General features: G+C 36.3%; 1 protein-coding gene across 9 annotated transcripts in view; it reads left to right on the plus strand.

Moving 5' to 3' along the window:
• Nucleotides 1-16,522, plus strand: part of RYR3 (ryanodine receptor 3) — a 248,358-nt gene that overhangs the window by 64,094 nt on the left and 167,742 nt on the right. For 7 of the 9 annotated variants that reach the window (XM_080395875.1, XM_080395881.1, XM_080395877.1 and 4 more), the window contains exons 3-9: nucleotides 5,777-5,884; nucleotides 9,395-9,469; nucleotides 10,482-10,560; nucleotides 11,822-11,934; nucleotides 12,351-12,450; nucleotides 15,393-15,486; nucleotides 15,852-15,926. In XM_080395875.1, the coding sequence (XP_080252001.1) occupies nucleotides 5,777-5,884; nucleotides 9,395-9,469; nucleotides 10,482-10,560; nucleotides 11,822-11,934; nucleotides 12,351-12,450; nucleotides 15,393-15,486; nucleotides 15,852-15,926 (644 nt within the window). Of the gene's footprint in view, nucleotides 1-1,679; nucleotides 11,192-11,821; nucleotides 11,935-12,350; nucleotides 12,451-15,392; nucleotides 15,487-15,851; nucleotides 15,927-16,522 lie in introns of those variants that run through there. The other 2 variants (XM_080395882.1, XM_080395883.1) reach the window with 2 other exon arrangements.

Here is a 16,522-nt window from a genome sequence, read left to right on the forward strand (position 1 = left end):
AATGTCCAGCCTTCCTGGACCCCTTGGCCCTTCAGAATCATCTCCCAAGACACTCTGTCAACCAGGCTCTTAAACAGTTGGCCCTCTGGAAGTCCAGGGTTCTGTTGACCTCCTTCCTTGCTTCTCTGAGAAACAAAAACTCTGACATCTCATGATTGCCATGCCCCAAATGCCCTCCAACTACCACATTGCCCACCAGTCCTTCCCTGTGTGTAAACAGCAGCTCCAGCGGGGCATCTCCCCTGGGTCAGAACATTATCTTCCACACGCTCCAGGAACCTCCTGGACAGTTTCCTCTCCACTGTGTTGTATTTCCAGCAGACATCCAGTAGGCTGAAGTCCCCCATGAGAACAAGGGCTAGTGATCTTGACGCTTCTCCCAGCTGCTTTAGAATGTTTCATCTGCCTCTTCATCCTGGTTGGGTGGTCTGTAACAGGCTCCCACCAGGACATCGGCCTTGTTGGCCCTTCCCCTGGTTCTTACCCATGAGCACTCAACCCTGCTGTCAGCATCATTCAGCTCTAGGCAGTCAGAACACCCACCGACATACAGGGCTATGCCACTGCCTCTCCCTCCTTGCCTATCCCTTCTGAGGAGTTTGTAGCCATCCATTGCAGCACTCCAGTCATGCGAGTTATCCCACCGTGTTTCTGGGATGGTGGCTATGTCATAGTCTTTCTGCTGCATGCTGGCTTCCAGCTCCTCCTGCTTGTTGCCCATGCTTTGGGCACTGGCACAGATGCACTTCAGCTGTGCTATCAATCTCACCTCCAACCCCGGCATGCCACCCCCATCCTCATCTCTAACGAAATTGGTTTTATTCCCTTCCCCCTTTTAATCTAGTTCAAAGCTCTCTCGATGAGCACTGTGAACTCCTGACCTAAGATCCTTCCCCCCTTTGAGACAGGTGAATCCCATCTGTTGTTAGCAGGCCTGCTGCTGTGTAAACTGACCCCTGATCAAAAAAAATTAAATTCAGCTGTTGACACCAGACCCAGAGCCCGGTATTGATCTGTGTGATCTTCTGGTTACATGCCCCATCATTCCCTCAACCAGCAGGACAGACCACTTGTGTTCCTGATCCCTCAACCAGCCCCCCCAAGGCTCTGAGGTCTCTCTTGATTTCCCTCAGATGACTTGTCGTTTGGGCTTCGTCATTGCCCACTCTGAAGACCAGTATTGGGCAGCACTCAGAGGGCCGTACCAGACAGGCAAGTTTTATGATGTGTCTGTGTGGTGCGTTTGCCTCAGTGGTGGCAGAGAGTGGCTCCAGCAGCCTGTGTCCCTCTCACACTCCCTGACACTCCTTAACCTTTCTGCTTCCCCTTGCAGCTCTCGGCAGATCGTCCCTGGTCACTCCTCACACAGGTGCTCTCTCTGCCACCCTCCGGTAGCCAGGACAGGCTCAGGCCCCTGCGGCCGTGACCTGGACAGCTGCTGTTTAAGGGGAGCTCTTTCAAGGCTGCCACAGGCTGTCTGGCACTGGCGTTTGGCAGAGTGGGAACCGTGGCTCGGTTTCCTCTGGGGGAATAATGACCGCAGCTGCAGCCCGCCTCCTCGAGCCCTGAGGGGGGCTGCATCCGCCTCCTGGCGCCCTGCGGGGTTCTCGCCGGGGTCTGCTTTTGTACGTGGGGGGGCTCGCCCGCCTGCACCGCGGGCAGCGCGGGGCCGCTCCCGCCCTCCGCGCGCGCCGCTGCGTTTTGGCGGTTCCCAGAGAGCTCGCGGTGCCTCGCGCCGCACCAGCGCCCTGCAGCCCCTCAGCCCCAGCAGCGCGCCGCGCACACTGCCACCGAAAAACACACCTCGAAAGTAATTGCAATATACTAGCATCTCTTCCAGTAGCAAAATTGTCGAGTAAACTTAAATGCCTGAAGGAAACTGTAACTAATTAAGGTACGCTTTCTGTCCTAATGACAGAATGTAATAGCTTACAGGTCCGGTAAAAGTAAACCTTGTAGATCAGTGACCTGTGCCAGTGGGTTTTACAGTGCAGACCAGAAGCTGTGGGCAAAGCTCTGGTCAATAAGCATATCACCTGCAAGAATTTAATGTTATGATAGTGCTGGAGGAAACCAGAAGACTGGATTTAGAGAAATTAGGTATATTAAGTGTGATGAGCGTGCTGATGGAAAACTGATAACTGCGTGAAAGACCTGCTTGGAAATAATCTCAGAAATAAGGATTTATTTTTTTTCTTATAAAAAGAGCAGCTGTCAGGGTGGAACTGTCAATTGTTTCTTTGGATTTACTTTGCAAATTTGTGTAGGTTTCCCATATCAAATTTGTCTTTTAGTTTAACTTTCTGTATGCATGGACAAAGCTCTGCAGAGATGTGCTGGGAGAACTCCTAAAAGCTCTCACTGACTTGGAAGAGCTATTTATTCTAAATTCCTTCTTTATTTTATGATATATTTTATCAGTCTACTTAGCTACACAAATTCACTTACAGTAATGTTTGTTTGGCATATCTTTAAATGCCTATAAAATGAAATACTTTTTTTCATTAAAATGAAATATTTGAATTTTTTTCCTTTATTGATGATTCTTGAAATTGATGATGTCTTACTTATGCATGTTTATTTCAGCTTCCCATAGCCAGAAGGGGGATAAATACCTATGCATATTGTTACTTTACAGCAGGTATCTAAATCCTTATCTTAGTGCCTAAGCACATTTTGGTTTTCATTTCAGCATAAAGATTCCTGACATGAATATTTCCCCATCCTCTACCTGTAGCTTTCACCTCACAGTATTCTTGTTTTACTGAACATCCCTTACTGGCACTTTTTTTGGTGGGATTCCATTAAAATACAATATTGCTTAGAGCTGGGGGGGAAAACACATATATTGGCAGATGGTCAAGGTTTTATTAAACCTTTTTTATCTGTGTAATTATTAAAAGTGTAAAATAGTCTGTCACACACAGTATCATTTGCAAAAAGACCAGAAAACAAATGAGGTTTGACAGAAGACTCAAAAGTTAATTTTTAAACTTTGCTTCCTTTTTTTTTTTTTAAAAAAAAAATCTAGATCAATTAAGGAGGTCAGTTGCTACTTTGGTCATGTACCCTCCACATAAATTACCTTTGTCAGGTCAGTGGAATTTAAAAAATAATTTGCTGCCATCCAACCGCAGAAATGAGGTATGTGATAGCATGCATATGTTAGCTTATTGTGTAACACTGAAAGTTTGAAAGAGGACTTAGCTGCTCTAAATCAGGGGTGGAAAAATCATTAATTTCATAATTCTCAGTGTCAGTGTTCTTAAATGAAGCTGAATGCTCCATAGGCTATGAAAAAGAATAAGAAGTGAAAAATTACTTGTGTTAACCTCAGATGTATGTTTTATAAAAACTGTGACTAGGACTACATTGGTTTAGGGTGTGTCTTTCATTAATACAGCACCAAAGTAAGGGCTGCAGCAAATTTCAACTAAAAATGCAGCCTGTGTGGCACAAGACCAGTGATCAGTGAAACAGATGGGAGTTCTTTTGTTCAGTTTATAGGTGTTGGATCACACTTTTTATTTTATGATTATACCATATTCAGTTTGGAGTGGGATTAAGTGCCAGTAGTCTGGTGCTGGTTAAAACTGTATTGCTAGCTGTGTTATGTTTTCCCAGATAAAATTCCAGTTTAATTTCTGTATTTAATTCCATATTGAAAGCAGAAAGATGTTATAAAGATTGTTTCTGTTTTGTGTTCTTTTTTGAATTCAAATGTACTTCAAGAACTGCCTGGTTTAATGCATACTTAAAATGTCTTAATAAAATGCATGCTGCATAATCTGAAAGTGCCACAGGATGACAACAGAAAAATATCTGGGTTTTTTTCTTTGTTTGAATTTTGGTGGTTTTTTCAATAATGATGTGGCTTTTTTGCCACTGCTAGGTGCAATTAAAGGCAGTAAAGTAATGGATGAAGTATTACTCAGAGGTTTTGTTTACCTGTCTGGTCCATTGGGAAGTAGAGACTACTTAACATTATATAGATTTTTATGTTCATAGCAATAAAATATTCTAAATAAGTCTTTCTAGACTTTACTAACAAATATGAGAAACAAATTCTAACGTAGTTTCATCTGTAATTCATTTCACTGAGAAATTATATTTTCTGTGTCTGATTATATGAGAAGCCTTGGATGTAACCAATTAAAAGACTAAACTTCCAGTTACAATCTGCGTGCATGTATATGAATGCTACCTACATACATGCACACACAAACATATATATGTATGGTATGAGTTTATAACAGTTTTCTGTGTGTGTACGCAGATGCAGTTGATGAATGCTAAAAAAAATAGTATCCCTTTGTGAAGATGAGTGATGACAAGTTTTAGTTTATTTCTGTTGCAGTTAATGAAATTATGAACTGCATACTATTTACAATTATTATTTATAATTATTTTATAGTAATGTACAATATATTAGCAATATACAGTAAAATACTATTTATAATTATTATTACAATTAGTCATGTAAGAAAGATGCAAGAATTCACTTTACCTCAATAATATATGTAACATACATCTCTAATGTGTGCTATTTCCATGTCAAGTCTTTGGCCTAAAAGTCTTTTCCAAAATGTATTTAAAAACACACACACAAAAAATACTTAAAGTCTGTAGTACAGAGTGGGATTTCCAAGACTACTTGATTAGCTTGCTATAAAGACTTCAGAGCAAGTTTAGAAATCTCTTTAATTGTATCGTTTCCCTTTTCACCACCTTAAAATTCATCAGCATCAATAATTTTATTCCCTCCTTTAACACTGCTTTAAAAAAGCAAAAAAAGGGTATATCCACTTTAAAGCTCATACCTAGCCACAATCTGTATTGTAAATCACAGACTCGCTGAGGTTGGAAAGGACCTATGGAGACCAAGTCCAACCCCTCTGCTCAGAGCAGGTTCAGCCAGAGCAGATTGCTCAGGATGCTGTCCAGTCAGGGTTTGAATATCTCCAAGGATGGAGACTCCACAACCTCTCTGGGGAAGCTGTTCCAGTGTTTATCATGCTCGAGAGTAAAAAAGGGTTTTTTTCTTCATGTTTAAATAGACTTTCCTGTATTACAAGTTGTATCAGTTTCCTCTTGTCCTTTCACTGGGTGCCATTGCATGGAGGCTCTGTCTTCATACTTTCCAGTCACATACTTCTATACATTGATGATTCCCCTTGAGACTTTTTTCTTGGACGCATCTTTCTTTGGACGCATCAATGCCCATAAACTGAAAAAGCAGTCTGCTGTTCTTGAAGTGAATGTTAAGTTTCATGTTTCAAAACTAGCAGACATATTGATAAAACAATTGAGAAGATATTCTAAAATAGTTAATATTTTTATATTGTAAGATTCAGAATCTTTGCCATTTGATGACAGCTATAAATATGTTCAGACCATCAACCTTATATGTCAAGTAAGATTATACACCTCCTCATCTGTTTTGTCAGTTACATTAGAGAACAAATACAATGTTCACAGTGTAATTCTAAAAGATAGGAAAGCAATAATACGTAGATAAAACCTTTTTGCTTTTGAACCTATGTTTTCTTTTACTGTGAGGAATAGAGTTCTAGGAAAAGTAAAGTTACTGCACTGGCAAGTTATGAAGAATAGATTTATATTATTTTCATACAGGAAAGTAGCATATATCTGAAAAACAAATGAGTAAATGTTAAGAATGGATTTTAAAATTAAAATACATGTGTGTTCAAACACGCTTTTCATCCTGTTTCACCTGCTCTGATCTGTTCTTACACCATTTAATTTATTTTTATAGTATGTTCCTCCAGACCTTTGCATCTGTAATTTCGTCCTTGAACAGTCCTTATCTGTCAGAGCCCTTCAAGAAATGCTGGCCAACACAGGGGATAATGCTAGTGAAGGGGTAAGTAAATTGACATCAAAGAATATTAAATTTCTGAATATGGATTGTTCTCATTTCTCTCCTTGCTTCAGGATTTTCTAGGGGAGGCCTCATGTCATTGCAGATTCTTCAGTTTTCCTGTTTTCTTGGGACGTTATTGCTCCACTACTGTAATCATACTCGTTTCTCTTTAGCATTGTGGAGCACCTGTAGTTAGTCTTTTGAAATATTTACAAAACCCGGAACATCAGCTTCAGAGATCATTTTTTACTATTAATCCAGAAGTGGATACTGAAAAAGGAGCAAGAGAACCCTCCAACTGAGTCTGACTTTTATGAACCTGAGAAGAGTGTATGAGATAGGTTTTGTCTGAAATGTAAATCATTGCCATAAAACCATTACTGTATTATAGTGATATTTGCTAATGGGGAAAGCAAAATCGTTTTCTCATCATGTAAATATTTTATCTCCTTCTAACTGAGCAAAGAAGGTATTTCGGGTATTCAGATTTAATTTGATATATCCTCACATGAAATTAACAGCTAGAAATTAAGTCCTATCAATGAAAAAAGTGACAAATTTAAATCTATTTTAGTTCAGATAGAAAAATAAAATATATTGCTTTGTAGTTTTGTAACTAAACTGTTTAGGTATAATTTAAAGTTATTTAATCTCTGGTAATGAGCAAGAACTGTTGGATAGTAATAATTTCAAAATTCTCTTCTTTGGATTCTTGGTTTTTGACTATATTAGAAAAAGCTTACTTACTGGAATGCTTACAGTATAAAGTGATTTTGCAGTAAAGTGACATGTTGAAATTATGCTTGCATTTCACATAACTATAGTTTCAATTGAATTATCACTTAAAATCTAAGATACACTAAGAATGACTGAAAGAGGACTTCTACACTGGAGCAATCAGGACACCAAAAAAAACCCTGTGCACTTTGTTATACAGTATTCATCATTGACAAAGAACTGTATTTTTCAGACAACTTCTAAGCTATTTGTTTGGTAAAGGTGATGGTGTTATAAGTAAAAATTAAGCCCAATCCAAACCCTAGAGACAGATTTGCCTGTATTTTCAATGATCTTATAAACAATGATCACTTTTCAATGATAAGCTGAACCTTATTGCTAGTTGTTGAGATGGGGCAGATCTACCTCTCGTCTACACACTAACACTTCTGCAAGTTTTAGAAGTTACACTTGCTGTTGCATCTGTGAATCATTTGTAAGTAATTTAGGTAATCTGTCTAGTTCTATATACTTAGGCAGAGTTCGTGTTGTAAATGAAATTGACCTATGGTCTCCATTCAGTTGGCCACTGCTCTGTTATCTTCATGTGTATAAGGTTTAGGAATTTTAAAATAAAAGGTGACATCACCATCAATGTTTTCCTTTATTCAGTGAACAACTGATATCTGGAAAAATAAAATGGAAATTACTTTTTAATGTATGGGATGAAGTATTATTAACAAATTAATATTAAGACAAAACTTTGTAAATAAAAATCTTCTGCATTGCACTCTCACTTAGAGTTAAATTTGGTAGTAGTCACATGTATGTCTCCTAAAGCTGACTAAACTCTTGAATTTGTGGCATGCAACCTTAGTGAATTGATGCTTACCATACCTCTGAGATTTTTGCTGCCTGATCAGATCATCTCACTATTATCTTTTATGATGCTGTGCTTTAATTGATTTCCCAGCATAGTCCAAAAGCCTGGGTGGGCTTAATTTGTTTCCTTTGAGTCTAAATCTCCAATTGCAGGTGAATTGAATTGAATTGAACTTTTATTCTCTTACAAACAGAACATGGTAGAACTCTATAGCTTTGCTTATTTCATAAGACTAAATGGCAACTAATTATGATGCAAATAATCTGCAGAGCTAGGTATTCTGTCACTTTTCATTATTATTTTTTGTAGAAATGGAAAACTCATATTTAGAGTTGTAATTTTTCTTTTATTGTACTTACACACAGAGTTAAGACTGTCACATTAAGTAAAAGGAAAAATGAGGAAGAAACCAAATATAAAAATGCAAGTAACCTCAGTATTATATAAACAAATTTACTTAAAGATAATGTTTCACTATAATTTATTTTTTTGGACAAATATAAATTTATGCTGGATTTTTTTCATTATGAGATATCTTTTAATTTCTTTCTGGGATTCATATACTGTGCATGCATTTTAGTGTTTTCTTCCTTTTTTAGTACAATCCTAGAAAATTAAATAGAATAATATGTGGGAGGAGGGGAATTTTATGATTTAAGAAAATATCCTAGAAAGGAGAATCAAAAGGGTGTTTTATTTGCTTGAGACTATTTTTTTTGGATGTCATATCCATCTATGCAGAAGTAATACCTTTAAAATCAGAATTTCTCTAAAGATAGTAATGGCTACAGTATAATTTTTAAATATTTTTCTCTTGAAGTATAAATTGCTATTCATTCTGCAGTCTTTTCATTATTGAGCAACAGTTCACCATATTGAAAGGTTTTTCAATTTTATCTATTTGTAAATCAGATGCATCAAAGCATTACTTAAGCATTTGTTACCCAACAGTGAATCTGGTTTTTTTCAGGAAATCTACGTGTAACTCTATCTGTGACTGGCTGTGCAATGATTGCTTACTGAAACTTTTAATAGACTGTATGCTCTAGGTAATAACCTGTTATCTATAAATAACTAGGAAATAATATGGTACATGCAGAAAAAAGGCTGACCAGAGAGAGAGGCAGACCTGGAAACTATAAAGCTTATTGTCTGTTATTCCATAGGTAACTTTCTTGTTAAGATTCTCCCCTTGGAATTTATTTTTTTTCTGGTCACCAAAAGGAGCTCAAAAGATGTGCGTTACATTCTTTAAAGGAAAAATATGGAAAATCCAGGTTTGCTTCTCCCTGGTCTTGTCATAAATTTTCATATTCAAAATTACTAGCTGCTTTGTTGAAATTTGAATGCAGTTGCTTTAATGAATCTGGTAAATGCTTAAGATAACGTTAATCCTAGAAAGTAGATATCCTTAGTACATGCTTAAACTATTCTGGGCAATAGGTGTGCTTTTCCTCTTTCAGATTTCTCTTGGTGTATATAAATTGTTATAATGTATTGTTATATTATAACACATAATATTACATATTTACATAATTATGTTTATATAATAATGCATTATTTTGTTATTACTTTTTTAATGCCTCTGAGAAGTTTATAAGAAAGGTAAGCAGTATCTTACTTAATTTAAAACAATATTTGAAAATGTTGTGGTTTTACTTAATTGTAATAAAAATTAGGTCACAATAAGAGTCTCTGTCCAAGACCAACATTTGTTCCCTTGACAGATATTTGGCTATTGCTGTAGCTACTTCATTATTATGATTTTTGCCCAGCATATACATTTCATAATTTGCTTGAATATTTGCACTTATTACTTGAACTGTAGTAGCTCTTCATGTTGGTATATAATTGTGGTCATAGTCCACATAGTGCAGTAGAGTTCTGACTTTCTCTGTCATGTTCTGTAGGCAGCGCAAGGGGGTGGTCACAGAACCCTGCTGTACGGCCATGCTATACTACTTCGACATTCGTTCAGTGAAATGGTAAGTGAAAGAGTGTTTGCAGAGATTGAGTAAAACAAAACTCAAATAATCATCTTTTTATCAAAATAAAAAAAAATAGATGTTTGGAAGAATGTTCTTTCTAAGTTCTCTCCTGCACTAGATTAAAAAAAAAATATAAAATTGAATAATTTATGGTGTCTCAACACAATGGAAGTGGCCCTTACGTTTTAAACTAAGATTTTTCAATCTATTTCACTCAGAAATGTAGCTGATAAGCTCCCTTAGCCATAGATGATTTCTGTGATATTAAGGAAGACGTTTTAATGGTAATTCCATTAGCAAGTTGCTGCTATTGTAAATGCATTTGTTGTGATACACGTTGTTTTTCCCATCATATTTTAAAGATAAGGTTTTCCTTTTAGCATCCCATAGTTCCCAGAGACTATGCCCACGAACATGCTATCTTCAGGCTACCTTGTATAAATTTTGTTTAACTACATTGTGCAACTGTAAAATTTTAACTCTTCTGGATCTTTGACATATTAGGGACCATGTAAGTATACCTAATAGAAGGCCGATGAAATGAGAAGTCAAGAAAACATCTTCCCTCCTTTTTCCTGTACTAGAAGATTCTACATTAGTCTTTAAACTCTTGTTACTTATGTTTATGAACCATATTAATTGCAGTTGCCTTGATATACCAGAGTTGCAAGTATGATTACTGCCTTTTGATGTGTTTGCTATGCTTTCATGAAGCAAGTTTATTACGGTAATGCAGTAATAAGATGTTTGCCTGTTTCTATCTGATGAACTATTTGAAACTTTGGAAGGTAGGAGCTAAATTACAGAGAAATATGTACTATAGTGGAAAAGGATTTTGATTTTTTTAAAGTCAGGAAGAGCTTGTATAAAAATAGCACCATGCTTAACTAATTTAAAACAATTAAGCACAGGTTGATTTGAAGATGGAGTAATGTGAATGTATTAATTTGGCATGTGTAATAATGGATACTGTTGGGTTTTTGTTTTCAATAACTTCACTGTTTTGCAGTATTTGACATGTTTAACATCCTCAAGATCCCAGACAGATAAACTTGCATTTGATGTGGGACTACGAGAAAATGCAGCAGGTATGGCAAGTTATTTTTGATGGAAAATGTATCACACCTTTTATAAGAGGCATTAAGATTAATGGCACTGTAGGCCATTAATGTCATGCTTATATGTTCATTATAAATAAGATGACAGAAAGTAAATTATGATTGTCAATACTGATGACTTTCAGTAAATTAACAGACTTTGTGTAAGAGTGTGAGAGTGCCTTGCAAATGATCAGTTACCACAACTGCAGTAACGTTGGTGATAATGGACAAAGTAAAAAAATGCTATTGAATAAAACAAATTTGATGCGTTTGTTTTCTATTTGTGTGATTTGGCACTTTCAGTAGAATTACATTATGGAAAAGCCATATATCGGTGCATTCACAATGTACATTGTAACAATGACACAAAAGAGGTATGTAACTTCTAATGCAGGACAACAGAAGAAATGTGATGAGCCCATTGATAAAAGAACTGAAGAAAAATAAAAGTATGAAATGAAGCAAAATAATAACAGAATCTTTGTGTTTTGTTATACTACCAATTTTGTCTTTGTTTCATTTTCTCCCACTTTGCATTGCCCAGTGAGAAAGCTGCATTTAACTTTTCTTCAGGGTCTGAAGTAAACCCTGAAGGGTGTGAAATTTTGGAATGAATTAGGTAATCTTCCCAGAATTGGGCTCTGTGTGTGTGTGCAAAGTAATCTGGTATTTTATATTTAATGTGTAGTAAATGTTCTGTGGTTATCACGCTTAGGTTTAGCTATCCTGTATTCATATGTAGTGCTAATGGAACTGCTCCCGGAACTGACATTTTAGTGTAGCAAATTTATGGAGTGTAAATTTATGGAGTATTTGTTTCAAAATTCTCCATTCTACAACATAAATGTAGCTTAGAGTGGAAATGATACAGAATATTGTGAATTAAATATGAACATTAAACAAAAGAAAACACAAAAGTTGATAAGACTGAGGTAGCTGTCAGCTATTTGCTGGCAGTGGGAGCCTTGAAGGGAGAGCAGTTCTGAGCAGTGTTTTGTAAGTGGTTAGTTGCCTTAGAAAAACCCAGAGAAAAAACAGCTTCAGTGTTGGCAAAGACTGGTTGACAAAAGTTTTGAGGGAAAAGATTCAAATTAAAAGATTAAAAAGAGGAATGACATTGTTTTAGAAGATGAATGTCTTATAAGACACAATTCTTTATTATGATATTTAAATGTTGTATAAAGATATCCTTAAATTTCTTGGGAATTGCCTGTTTTGTATACCTTTGATAAGTGGCTCTGTCCTTTAGGTGAGGCATGCTGGTGGACAATACACCCTGCTTCTAAACAAAGGTCAGAAGGAGAAAAAGTTCGAATAGGTGATGATCTTATCCTGGTCAGTGTGTCCTCTGAAAGATACCTGGTAGGTTTGTGTTAGTAAGTGGACACATGGTGGGAAAACACAAAGTACTATGGGGAGTGAGGGAAAACGCTTGGGATTCATATGAATTCAATCTTTCCTAATCTGGGAAATAATGCACTTTTTCCCCTCAGTGAAAGGCTCCTGCCACCTAGAACAAGACTGTTTCCATGCCTTTATCCTGAGGTGTACTTCAGCATTCTTCATCTTGGGAAGTTTTTATTTATGTAACTGTGGAAGATTTCGAAGCTGCAGCTGGAGTCTGCTGATTAGATCTAGAAAAAAGTACATTGTAAAAGCTAGTGACTACCAATTTTTAAAGAATATTTGTATACTTGTGTTTTTTTGAGTAATTAATATACTAAATATTTTTCAGTGCATAAATTTCACTGTTTCCTCTTACTGTCATCATATTTCAGCATCTCTCAATGTCAAATGGAAGTATTCAGGTGGATGCCTCCTTTATGCAGACACTCTGGAACGTACATCCTACATGCTCAGGAAGCAATATTACAGAAGGTTTGTAATTTTATTTATTTAGAAATGTATATACTTTAGATTACTTTGTATTGTTTTTCATAAAGAGTGAAAATGAAAAAAAAAACCCTCACCCTTAAAGCATGAAACCAAATAGCTGAATGAAAATAAAGAAAATGAGCACAGGAGAGAATAATAATGAAAGGGAAAACAGGGAAATACAGATATATCAACTGGTTTACCTGAGAGAAAGCTAAGTGCTGTAACTTTAGAGTAGCAAATCATAAAAAACTTCATGAGAAATGAAAACTGATAGAACAACAAATAAATTTATTGTCTTCAGTTTAATTTTGGGGAGTAGGAGCTGCAGAATAAAGCCAGTAAACAAATTTTGCATAGGATTTTCAATCACCCTGTAACAGAAATAACAGAAGAGAGACAAAGGTACATGCAAAATGGAAAGCAAGTTTCTCATAGTTCCTATTTCAGTCTCTTAGTTGTTTTCTTTAAGGCTATGTGCCCAATATCCTTTCTGGATCTCACAGCCATGCTCCCTTACTGTGTCTCTGTAATAGTCCATGAAAATGAGCTCTCTAAATGCATCCTCTTAATCATCCTAAATCTCACACCACAGGGTTAGGATTTCCTTCTAGGTACTTGACTGCACTTTGCAACCATGTTTGAGAAACGTCACCTTATTCCATTTGAGAAATATCTTGTTCTGTAATGAAAGGCTCATCCACTCAATATTGCTCCTTATTTCAGTGCCATACTCTGCCATTAACACTGTCATCACAGACATTGTACTTCACCTTTGCTGTTCTCTATTCAAAGTATCAGCCCTCCACATTCATGAATGATAAATTTTCTTTAAATCAGGATCATTTTGTACCACTTGGCCCTAAAACTAATCACTTATGATGTAATAATGTACAGGATCATAGGAAAAAAATGAAGCTGTAAGGGACCTGAAAGAGATATTGAATTTCCCTGGGATCAGCTATGCTGAGTCTTGATAGAAGTAGACTACCCTGATGCTAGAGACTAGTAGTCACTAGACTGATATGAACTACGTTTGGGTCCTCCTAATCCCAAGTGATTTAGATCAGCATCCCACAGTGTTTCTGTGCACTGGCCCATAAGAAGCTTATCTGAGTGTGTGTAGGTTTTCATTTTAAGAGCATATGGAATATGGATTTTCCTTGTAATACTTATTGCTTCTGCAAGAAGCAAGCACAAAAGCCATCCTATAGTAAAATTAAAATCTTGTAACAGATGACAAACATAATGAGCTACGCAGAGACATCATGGAAGGTCAGTGGTATATTTTAGATTTCTGTAACAGCAGGAATTTGACAGCTAAATTTCCTAAATACTTCCAGAATCACAGAGTGGATGATGTTGGAAGGGATCTGGTCCAATCACCTGCTCAAGCAGGGCCACCTAGAACAGGTTGCCAAGGCCTATGTCAAGACAGATTTTTAATATCTCCAAGGATGGAGACTCCACAGCTTCTCTGGGCAACCTGTGCCAGTGCTCAGGCACCCTCACTGTGAAAGTGTTTCCTGATATTCAGACAGACCATCCTGTATGTCAGTTTGTGCCCATTGCTTCTGGTCCTGACACTGGGCACCACTAAGGGGACCCTTACTTCATACTCTTTACACTGATAAGATTCTGCCAGAGCCTTCTCTTCTCTAGGTCAAGCAGTCCCAGTTCTCTCAGCCTTTCCTCATGTAAGATGCACCAGTCTCTTAATCATCTTAGTAACCCTTTGCTGTAGTTGGAACCCTAGTACTGTGTAGCTCAGAATTGGACACATAATCCAAAATTCTGTAATTAAAAGAAAAAAATAAAAGTAAAAAGAAAAGGATAAAGTGGGGCAAGCAGAGAAGTAGGTTTTATGTGTGTCAGTTTTTTCCCAGCTACTTAGGCTTAGGTTTATCTGTATATATGCTTTTCAGAATGGTTTATATGAGGGATGATCATATGTCAAAGGACTTAAAAGCCTAGCACAAGTTGAATGGACAAGCTGAGAAAGTGGGATTTCCCAAGTCTAAAATTAGTCTGGAAGTCAGACAACATTCTTTTTGTGACGTATGAAGTGCTTTTGACAGAACATAAATACCAGAAAAGTATTTTTTTTTTTTTTTGCATTCCTTCTTTCCTTTGACCTTTGTATTACATGGCAACAGGATAATTGCCAGTTACTGTTTTCCTTATTTACAAATTTATATTTAATTGGCTGTACAGTATGAAAGTTTCCTTCTACACTTCCTCCCCTATGTGTGTGTGTTCTTTTAAAAGGAATTAAGTTCACTTACAAGGTCAGAACAGTTTGGACTGAGGGTATGATGAATCATTCTACTCCTACACCATTTTTCCTTGTCTTTTTTTTTCTGTGAGGCAAAGTGCCTGGTTTTGACCTGTAGTCTTTGTGTTAAATGGGTTGGAAAGTTAGCTTCCATTAAACTTAATCTGCAGAACCGCTAAGTGTTTTTCTGTCCTCTGTCTCCTGCTGTTGCTGTGTAGTTTTGATTTTGACACAAATTATAAATGTCAGAACAAACTGATGAATTCACCAAATCATTTTGTATTGAGAACATTTCAATTGCATTAAGAGGGAGGAAACTCTGGTATTATATATTTGATTTGGCTTTTACCTAAAACATTCAGTTTTCAAAACAGTAATTGTTGCAGAAGTTTATGTTTTCCTTTTCTGCCCCAGAATCCTAGTTTGGTTTTTAAATGTTAAGAGATTGGTTTCTTTTTGTCTTCATTTTCAGAAAAAAAATATTCTTAACTGAAAAAGACCCTAAAAAATAATATGTTGTCATACTAAATTTGTTCTTGTTTAATTTCAGTTAGTGAAAATTTTGGAAAGTAGATTTCACCTAGATCTTTTGAATTTTTAATATTATTTTTGAGAGTGTCATTTCATATTGTTTATGTTTAAGCTAATGAGTAGGTGTGCTATTCTACAGGATATCTTCTTGGTGGGCATGTAGTACGTTTTTTCCATGGCCATGATGAGTGCTTAACAATTCCATCTACAAATCAGAGTGATTCACAGCATAAGTAAGTTGTGGTGCATTTTTATATATTTTTGTTTATACTTAAGACCATTAGTAATTTAGATCGATCTCTTGAGAATTGTATGGATTACATATTTATACGACTGAAAAAGTTTCTCAGCTACTTTGAAGGCAAAGTATTTTTATCAAGTCCTTAGAGAGAATAGCTTAATGGAAATAGCCTAACTTACCAGGGATGCTTGGATTGTGTATAGTGCTCTCACTAATAAGCAGGAAACTTCTGTCCATTCAATTCCATCTATGTAGCTGGGGAGAAGTGAGTCCTACACAGTTTAAAGAGAAGTGAGTGATAAATAATATGTAGCACAAATAAACATAAGAGAATGACCTTCTGAATCTTTTCTGTAGGAAAGTACTTTATGAAACTGGAGGAGCTGGTGTTCGAGCAAGGTCTTTGTGGAGAGTAGAACCCCTTCGAATAAGGTACTGATATTTTTTGAACTTTTTTGTTAGCAGCTCTTGTTATGTTAAAACCAATTCCATTGTTACAGACCCTTAAGGCAGACCATGGGTAATATATTTGTCCTGCTATATGATGTACATTAATAAGTTCATTATCAAAAATATAATCTACCATAGTATAATCATATGGGGGATGACAGTATTTTAAGACTTTTTTTGGTCTGTGTTCCATATCAAAAGCAGTATTCTATGAGATATGTCTGCTTGAGACATTGCTTCTGTCCAAAAGTAAAATGCTTTCCTAGCTTTCACTATGAATTTTAGAAGCATGAGTGGAAATCAGAACAGTACTATCCTTCATGATTTTATGGTGATTAGCTAGGTGTTTAGATATCTTAATTTGTGGCAAGTGAAATTTCAATACATACTGTAAAGGTATATACGTTTTAACTTTGATGGCCTTCTGAACAGTATGTTTGTTTTACTCTTGGTGTGTTTGTGATTACAAATGAAATACTCTCATAACTATCAGAGATGTAGTTCTTTGGAACGTTGAGTCCTCACTTAGTTTTAATTCTTTTGTTTAAGCCGTCAATTTACACTTTAGTATTTTATAG

The sequence above is a fragment of the Falco punctatus genome (genome assembly GCF_963210335.1).
Source record: "Falco punctatus genome assembly, chromosome: 7".
Lineage (NCBI taxonomy): Eukaryota > Metazoa > Chordata > Aves > Falconiformes > Falconidae > Falco > Falco punctatus.